Source organism: Bombina bombina, chromosome 9 (genome assembly GCF_027579735.1).
Source record: "Bombina bombina isolate aBomBom1 chromosome 9, aBomBom1.pri, whole genome shotgun sequence".
NCBI lineage: Eukaryota > Metazoa > Chordata > Amphibia > Anura > Bombinatoridae > Bombina > Bombina bombina.
Window position 1 is genome coordinate 190387657 of NC_069507.1, and position 10806 is coordinate 190398462.

At 35.9% G+C, this 10806-nt stretch overlaps 1 protein-coding gene across 1 annotated transcript in view; it reads right to left on the reverse strand.

The window, feature by feature from the left end:
* Positions 1 to 8706: 8706 nt before the first annotated feature.
* The window catches only part of NKX2-3 (NK2 homeobox 3), a 2127-nt gene continuing 27 nt past the window's right edge, over positions 8707 to 10806 (reverse strand). Inside the window, 6 exon segments of the mRNA XM_053691735.1 lie at positions 8707 to 9338; positions 10496 to 10538; positions 10540 to 10620; positions 10622 to 10663; positions 10665 to 10743; positions 10745 to 10806. The exon segment at positions 10745 to 10806 is cut by the window's right edge and continues 27 nt beyond it. Of these exon segments, the coding sequence (XP_053547710.1) occupies positions 8707 to 9338; positions 10496 to 10538; positions 10540 to 10620; positions 10622 to 10663; positions 10665 to 10743; positions 10745 to 10806 (939 nt within the window).

Here is a 10806-nt window from a genome sequence, read left to right on the forward strand (position 1 = left end):
CCATGTTTTAACTGATAATTCTGTACATAGTAAACACACAGGACACACGTGCAGGAAAATGTATATGTTTACATTCAGAAATGGCTGTATATTAGACTCTTAAAGGGACAGTCTAGTAAAAAATAAACTTTCATGATTCAGATAGGCATGCAATTTTAAACAACTTTCCAATTTACTTTAATCATCAATTTTGCTTTGTTCTCTTGGTATTCTTAGTTGAACACTAAACCTAGGTAGGCTCAAATGCTAATTTCTGAGCCCTTGAAGGCCACCTCTTATCTCAGTGCATTTTCAAATTTTTTTCACAACAGGAGGGCGTTAATGTGTGCAATATAGATAACATTGTGCTCACGCATCTGGAGTTACCTAGGAGTCACCACTGATTGGCTAAAATGCAAGTCTGTCAAAATAACTAAAATATGGGGGCAGTCTGCAGAGGCTTAGATACAAGGCTATCACAGAGGTAAAAAGTTTATTAATATAACAGTGGTGGTTATGCAAAACTGGGGAATGGGTAATAAAGGGATTTTCTATCTTTTTAAACATCAAACATTCTGGTGTAGACTGTCCCTGCCTTTAACATGAACTTTGAGGGATTTTAAACAGTATATAAATGAGACATTATGATGTACATGTACTCAAAGCAAAGTCTGAGATATTAGTTGCCAAAACATTGAAGAAATGCATTGAAAGATTCTGTTTCTATAAAATAATAATCACCACCATGTTGGAACCTAGGTTTCTGTTCCGATCAGCCAATAGAATGCTAGCTCAATCTGATTGGCTGATTGGATCAGCCAATCCGATTGAACTTGAATCTGATTAGCTGATTCAATCAGCCAATCAGCTTTTTCCTACCTTAATTCCGATTGGCTGATAGAATCCTATCAGTCAATCGGAATTCGAGGGACGCCATCTTGGATGACGTCATTTAAAGGAACCTTCATTTGGTGAGTAGGCGTCGTGGAAGTAGGATGGATCCGCGTCGGCTGGAAGAAGATGGCTCCGCTCCGGATGGATGAAGATAGAAGATGCTGCTTGGATGAAGATGTCTACCGGTCCGGATGTCCTCTTCTGCCCGGATAGGATGAAGACTTCTGCCGCTCCGGATGTCTTCTTTTGGTCCATCAGTGCCCGGCTGGGTGAAGACGACTCAAGGTAGGGAGATCTTTAGGGTGGTAGTGTTAGGTTTATTTAAGGGGGGTTTGGGTTAGAGTAGGGGTATGTGGGTGGTGGGTTGTAATGTTGGGGTGTGGTATTGTGTTTGTTTTTACAGGCAAAAGAGCTGATTTCTTTGGGGCATGCCCCGCAAAAAGCCCTTTTAAGGGCTGGTAAGGTAATAGAGCTGTTAACTTTTTAAATTTAGATTAGGGTAGGGAAATTTTTTTATTTTGGGGGGCTTTGTTATTTTATTAGGGGGCTAAGAGTAGCTATAATTAGATTAAAATTCTTGTAATCTTTTTTTATTTTTTGTAATTTAGTGTTTGCTTTTTTTTGTAATTTAGTTTATTTAATTGCAGGTAATTGTAGTTAATTGATTTAATTTATTTATTGATAGTGTAGTGTTAGGTTTAATTGTAACTTAGGTTAGGATTTATTTTACAGGTAATTTTGTAATTATTTTAACTAGGAGCTATTAAATAGTAAATAACTATTTAATAGCTATAGTAGCTAGTTAAAATAAATACAAATTTGCCTGTAAAATAAATATAAATCCTAAAATAGCTACAATATAATTATTTGTTATATTGTAGCTATATTAGGGTTTATTTTACAGGTAAGTATTTAGCTTTAAATAGGAAGACTTTAGTTAATAATATTTAATTTATTTCGTTAGATTAAAATTATATTTAAGTTAGGGGGTGTTAGGGTTAGACTTAGCTTTAGGGGTTAATACATTTATTAGCGTAGCGGCGAGGTCCGGTCGGCAGATTAGGGGTTAATAAGTGTAGGTAGGTAGCGGCGATGTTGGGGGGGCAGATTAGGGGTTAATAAATATTATGTAGGTGTCAGCGATGTTAGGGGCAGCAGATTAGGGGTTCATAGGGATAATGTAGGTGGCGGCGGTGTGAGGTCGGCAGATTAGGGGCTAAAAAATTTTATTATAGTGGCGGCGATGTGGGGGGACCTCGGTTTAGGGGTACATAGGTAGTTTATGGGTGTTAGTGTACTTTAGAGCACAGTAGTTAAGAGCTTTATAAACCGGCGTTAGCCCAGAAAGCTCTTAACTACTGACTTTTTTCTGCGGCTGGAGTCTTGTCGGTAGAGGCTCTACAGCTCACTTCAGCCAAGACTCTAAATACCGGCGTTAGGAAGCTCCCATTGAAAAGATAGGATACGCAATCGACGTAAGGGGATCTGCGGTATGGAAAAGTCGCGGCTGGAAAGTGACTCTAAATACCAGCGGGCGGTAAAAAGCAGCATTAGGAGCCCTAAACGCTGCTTTTGACGGCTACCGCAGAACTCTAAATCTAGGCGAGGGTTTCCCCACAATCTTGCTCTTTTATTGCCTCTTTTTTATCGGTCTCCATTTGTCCTCCACAGAAAAGATAGATGGGGAAAACTTGCTTGTAACATGGTGGCAGTTTATAGAAATTTAGTGGAATTGAGAAAAAAAAATCTGAGTTAAAAATTAATTTATAGGAAAGGAGGACAGAATAAATAATGAAAGGGTACTGCAGGTTCTATTTTCCGTTTACAACACATAATTAAACATTGTATATTACAATCTGAAACTGTTTAATAACACTTTAAAGATTTGTTTTAAACCCTATCTCAAAGTGCCAAATTTGCTTCCCCAAATTAGGATATTGACTTTTTATTATTTATGTATTATTTACTATTGTTACTATGTATGATTACTATAATTTTACATTTGTTAAAGGGACAGTACACTGTAAAATTGTTTTTCCATAAATGTATTTTAAATTACTTGTTATACCAACTGCAGAGTATAAAATATTTGAGAAATTGCATTTTCGGGTTTATTTGTGTATCTGAAGTAGCTGGTTTTGTGCTTTGAAACCACAGCCTATTACAATGGGTTGAGCTTCAGGTAATATCAGATCTCATTATGTTATCACTTTTATGTACACAGACTTGCTTCCTTATCTTATATTTGTCTGGAACACCAACTCAATACATAGAGAGAACAATGGAAACTTATCATTTTATTATTTAACTATCATGCCCCCCACTGAGGGTGTAATCTATTCTGCTGGCTGTGTTTATTTAGGCTTGTCAATAGCGTATACCCCAGTATCAAAACTTTCAGTATAGGTTGGGAAACCACAAGCTAAATCAGCTATTTCAAATGCTGAAATATGAGTAGAGGAGCTACTTGCAACCAATTTAATACACTCTAGCAGGTAAAAAGGATCATTGGGAATAATTTAAAGGGGAGAAAGTTTTTGGGTGAACTGTCCCTTTAAGGAGCCTGAAATATTTGAACTAACACACACATGCACTACACAAACTATGCACACACTACACACACATACACACACCAACACACTACACACACCAACACACTACACATGCACACACACTACAAATGCACTACACACACAAACACACACCAACACACTACACACACATACACACTATACAGACATACACACACACTACACACACCAACACACTACACATGCACACACACTACAAATGCACTACACACACATACACACACCAACACACTACACACACATACACACTATACAGACATACACACACAGTACACACGCACTACACACACCAACACACTACACACACTATACAGACATGCACACGCACTACACACACACATACACAAACCAAACACATACACACACTACACACACCAACACACTACACACATTTACACATGCACTACACACACTATGCATGCACTACACACATACACACACATGCACACACAAATACACATGCACACACACTACACACGCACACACACGCACTACACACACATGCACACACACAGACATACACACACATACATACACACACATGTACACACACACTACACAGACATACACACACATACATACACACATGTACACACACACTACACAGACATACACACACACTACACACACAAATACACACACAACACACACTACACAGACATATATACACATACACACACTACACAGACATACACACATAAACACACTACACAGACATACACACACATGCACACACACACACACATACACACACCAATACACTACACATACATGCACATGCACACACACATACATACACACACATGCACACACAAGCACACACATGCACCCACATGCACACACATACATACACATACATACACACACACAGACACATGCACACACATACACACATGCGCACACACATACATATACATACACACACACATACACACACTACACAGACATACACACACACATACACACACATATACACACACTACACAGACATACATACACACACATACCCACACTACACAGACACACGCACACATACATATGCACACATACACACACATGCACACTCATTCATACACACACATGCACACACATACATACACTACACAGACATACACACACACATACACACACACACACTACACAGACATACACATAAACACACATGCACACACCAAAACACTGCACACACACACACTACACAGACATACACACATACACAGATATACACACACATGCACACATGCATACACACACACATGTACACACACACTGCACAGACATACATACACACATGCACTACACATACATACATACACACATACAGATACACACACAAACACACACTACACCCACTACACATACACAGATGCACTACACATACATACATATACATACACACACACAAACACACACTACACCCACTATACACACACATGCACTACACATACATACACACACATGCACACACCAACACACTATACACACACATAAAAACATATGCACACACACACACTACACAGACATACTTACACACATACATATACACACTACACAAACATACACACACATACACACACAAACTACATACACATACACACACTATGCACACACACACGCACACACATGCACACACTAAACACACATACATACACACACACATTCATACATTAATATTCATCCAAATGTTGCAAAAACATGAGTTATTTGTTATAGATTTATTTGGTGATATATCTAATCAGTATATCTAATAAGTGAACATTTAAACATAATATGTCTGAAAGAACAGATGTCTTGAAAGCTTGTGTTGTCAATTAAAGTTATTTCCTTCCTTTACTTTCTTTCTCTTTCCTTTTCTTTCTTTCTTTCTCTCTTTCTTTCTTTCTTTCTTTCTCTCCTTTTCTCTCTTATGTAGAAGAGATGCCCATAATACTGGATGATTGAATCATATCAGAGACTGAAATTTCTCTATGCAGGCTCCCTGACATGATGCTTCCAGGCTATGGCTGCAGTTTCAGTGCTCTCATTGCCTCCCCCCTCCCCCCAGTGAAATTGCTAGACATGTAACAGTAATGACCCGCATTGAGTTTACCAGCAGCCTCCTGCTGAAAGCCCAAGCTCAGGCCCTGGACATTCCAGCCCAGAGTCTCCCCTAATCAGCCAAGTCCACCCCCTGCTCTCCCTCTGCCTTCTTTCTCCACTCACAGAAAGGGGAACAAAACTAAACACATTATCCATCCCACTGTTAACCAGAATGCTTAATAATAACCTTGGTTTGAGAATCAATGGGGGACACAGAGGAACGTCAATCTCCACTCTTTGGGTTTTTTGTCTCTGTTAAGGACCTCGCCTTACTGACACACACCTTTTGTTCCTGAATCCAATAAAAAGCAATTCTTCCTACCTTCCTACCCAGCTCAGACCGTTCCTTTCACTGCAGCCTGGGTTCCTACAATGGCACCTCTCTGAGACTTTTTCTATTTTGTAAGTCTTTCCCCATTCACACAGCTTGGCACACTAACAATCAGCTCGAGTGTGGCAGGTTTGCCCTTTCCAAATAGCCCCTGGAAGACATTTTACTAAATGACAAGAGGAATACAAAAGCCAAAGCTGTCGACTGGTGCAGGGAACAAGAAGAGAAAGTCTCAACCACAAGGGGAACGTGAATAATAATTTACCATCAAAAAAAGTAATTCTGTAGAACTTACAATTGGAAACCTCTTTTATATAATGATATTCTTAATAACTTGTAAAATATTTACCAAGTTAACCAAGGTGCATATATTATGTGTTTGATTTAGTGTGACTGTTGTAAGGCTTAAAGGGACATGTTACTCAAAATCTCAAAATCTTCATGCATATGAAAGAACAGCAGTTAATTGTGCTAAAACAGATTATGCATGGAAAAAGCTAATAGAAAATGTGTAAGTGGATGCAATTATATGTAAGTGATTGTATGCAAAAGATACCTACATATCCCCTTCTTAGTGTCTGATATCCAAAAGAAAATATTAATGTTGTTTTCAGCACAGGGACATTCTTTTTTTTCCCATAAACAAATAACTGTATTACATTGTGAAATATTCTCTTTTAAATGGAAAAGAGTTCAGTGTCCCTTTAAATTCTATTTTAGAATTGTAATTTGCACTTTATATTACTTAATGCCATTGGTTGCATAAATGGGCATTGCAGCCCTCCCTGGCACTGAAAGGGGTAAAAGTATTATGTCTTTTCCAATGTGGTATACGGTAAAAAAACAAGCACTTTGATTAATAGATACTAAAATAATCTGCTTTCCTAACAATACTCAAGTTTAAAGAAACATTACAATCATGAATATATACACAATATTATAATACACACAATAAAATCGTCTTAACGCATTTATATTTGTATTTGTGTGTCACAATTTGCATTGTATTGCAGTCCAGGGACATAACCCTAAAAAAGCCCATTTGTATATTTGTAATTCTTTTGTTTCGGCTAATTAAGAACATATGTAAATTAGCTTTTGTACTGATCAAGATCTCACTGTATATAATGTTGTTTTATAGTTTCTTGAGACAGTGAACATAGCACAGTTTTTCAGCGTTACATTAAAATATTATTAAAATATATTACATTTGTTTAAAATGCATCATTTTAATATTCTATGTGAAATTAAACTTTCTGCAAAAATCCGATTTATTTCTTATTCAGCTTTTATCATATAAGAAACTATCAGTTTTTTTGTCAACCAATTTAGAACATATCACATAATCCAATATATTTCCTATAGCAGAAATTACATTCACAGCCAAATAAAAGTGAAAATATTGCACCGTATATTTTATTATTTTTTTAGTGCATTTAAAAGTGTACTTTTTTTTTTTTTACAGATAATGAAATGCATTTTTTTTTCTCTATGATATAGTCATAACAGTCAAAGGTGCTATATACAATAAAATAAATTCTTAAAGATTTTTAACTTGTTTTCCTGACTTTTTTACAAACAAAACAAAAAAGAACAATAAAATAATAATTACAAAAAAAAGAAGATTAAAACCACTCATCAAATACTGAGCTATACCCTGGATTGTCTCAATGGATTTGAACTGAATATTGATAAATATCAGGCTGCATTTAGAGGATGTACAAGAAATCCTTTTCTTTTCTAATAAAAAAAAAGTATATCTTATCAATTGGGAGCAGGAATCATTAGGAATGCTGTGAGGAAGTAGATTTTGTAGTTCTGTTAGTTTTACATATTAGTGGTGGTGGGGGGTAGTTAGCTAGTAGCCCTGTTTTGTTTAGAGAAAGTTTAAAAATGGGAGGGAGAAGAGGGGTCTGCAATTTTCAGTTAACTATTTTCCTCTCAAAGGGGACCTCAGATCAGCAGATATCCAACTCTGTCATAAAAGGGTTAAATCCTAGCTCACGTCTTGTTATTCCCACGATAAGATTTGTATCAGTAGTTGAATCTGGATCTTGTTGTCTTATAAGAACCACTTTGGTTACATTGCAGAATTTATAGTTTTTTTAGTTACAAATGTAGTCCTTAAATTCAGCACACTCTTTGTGTTGGAAACTATTGTAACAATATTCAGTTACTTTGCAATTAACATATCAAAATAATGCCTAGGCCTACAGCAATTGCTTTTAGTGGTCCAGGAAATGAATCTATATATTGTGTATATTTTTTGATAGGATCAGCCATATGACATATAAACTCACTACTGTATATCCCTGTAACCAAATGTGTCAACTTTTAGTGTCAATATGTCCTACATTATCTCAAACAGCATTTAAGAGGCAAATGCATCATAATTAATGATTTGTCATTAATTCCTTGCAGCTCTCTCATTCGTAACAGAGAGTTAAATAAAATATGTTGTTGTTTTTTTTTTTTCATTTTGTTTTAACAATTTCAATACCAAAGATTATATTGATATATTTGATATACTTATGTATAATCTATATAGCACTGCCTTGGACCTCAGTTTGGTAAGATACAGAGGCATTACATTGTACAACACTTGTATATAGTATATTGGACAGTATCTTGTAACACCTTGTAGCCATATGCTTTATGCTCCCCAACATTTGCCTGGTCTAAACGTTTCACCGTATCTGCACAGCAGAAAGTCCACTTAGGGCCCTACAACCAGAACCAGGTATCAAGTTTGTGTGGCATCTTCTCTGCCACTAACAAGCAATCTTACATATTTATTTTGCCAATAATGATGATACATAGTCTCTCCAGGACCTACCAGGCTCGGATTCCTTGTAATGTCCCTTGGCATGTAGATACAGAAGTCCCTGGGTGACTTTGAGGTTGTGTTGTGTTACCTAGATGACTTAAATTGCCCATATTCACAAAGGGATTTGCTCCTGAGTTGTGCTGGATTGCAGGTATAGTGGAGTAATTGCAGCTGTAATTGGTGTTATAGGAAGGGCTGTTGTTGTAGTTGTATGCGGGGTAGCTATTATATGAATAAGGACTTGCTGTTACATTGTAACCTGTGTTGTAACTCTGTGAACCTGCAATGCAAGGCTTCCCATCCCTCACCAGGACTGGCACTGCCACCCTCCTGGGGGGAGGTGGGTGGTGATGGTTTCCCATTTCCAATGACTTGTCCTGTCTTTGTCTTTTACATTTGTATCTCCTGTTTTGAAACCAGATTTTCACCTGAGTGGATGTGAGTTTTAGGCTGTTGGCCAGGTGCTCTCTCTCTGGGGCTGACAGATATCTTTGTTGTTTAAATCTTCTCTCCAACTCAAATACCTGGGCTTGAGAAAAAAGGACTCTGGGCTTTCTGCGGCTTCTCTGCTTTGGCCTTTCTGTGTCTTCCTGTTTGTCTTCGTTTGTGGGAGAATTTTCATAAAACAAGTCTCTGTATATAGAAGAAAAAACAAGAAAACACAATGTACAAATATATACTAACAAAAAAAGATGTTCCATTTATAAACTTGATTATCTATCTATCTATCTTTTATCTATCTATCATATATATCTATCAATATATTATCTATCTATCATCTATCTATGTCTATCTATCTATCTGAGTGTCTGTCTATATATTATCATTTATCATATATATATATATATATATATATATATATATAATATATAAATCAATTATGTATCTATTAATCTATTATCTATCATATGTATGGTATATCTAAAAATCTATTATCTATCTATCTATCTATCTATCTATCTATATATATATATATATATATATATATATATATATATATATATATGTATTATTGCAACTCATTTGGATAATTTATTTAAGACAATAATATCTTAAAATATATTTACAGAAGACCTGAGATAAAATCATAAATTGTAAACATGGGTGTAAAATGAAAAATGTCTTTTAATGACATTCAAATTATAGTTTACTTTTATTTTCCATATTCAGTTACATATTATATAGCCATATAAATATATTAATTTGAGCATCAATGTCGTTTTTAAAGTTTAATTATTGTTGTGAAAATAGTTTTTTTTAGTTTTTTTTATTTAAATATATACAAAATAAATAAACAAATGTACGGAATTGTATACATAATTAATTGGAAAGAATGGATGCAGTATGCGAGAAATCTAATCATTTTTGCCAATCCTTCACAAAAAAATTCACTTGGTTTAAAATATTACAGAAAACATTATATGTACCACAGTTTATTTGTTTAAAAAAAACACATTCGTGATGTATAAAGGAACCTAATTTGTATACAGACAAATATATGTATTTTTCTCTATTTTATGGAAAAAAAAACATCGATATTTTGTGGTCTCATCACACTATTTGCTTTAAAAAGATCAGATAATTGAAGTGGTTTTTTATCACTTATTTGTTTTCAAACAAAACAAAAAAACTACAAATATTGCTTATATAAATGTAGTAATTATATATATATACACACACACACACACACATATATATTGTGAATAATCTACCATAATATTATGTAATTTAATGTATTGTGTTGCACATTTTCCTGCCATATTTGTCTACTTACTGTGGCACCCTGGTCCCTAAGAGATTCATCCTCTTCTTCATCATCTTCCTCTTCTTTGGGGTTACAAGTTTCTTCTAATGGACACATACCTCTCAGGAGAGATCCCCACCTGCCTGTGGCCCTCAGGGGCCCCTAAAGGATTCACGATAGGGCAGTTTTTCCTCCCCATCAGAATAAACAGCTCTCTCCTCCTGCTGCCAGCATGCAGGAAGCTGGTTGAAAGTCACTTTCCAGATCCCTGGTGTAATAGCACCCTGGGCTGCTGGTGGTGGGACACTTGCTGCTGACCCTGCTGCTCCAGATTTAATATGTCTTTGACAGAGAAAGGTGT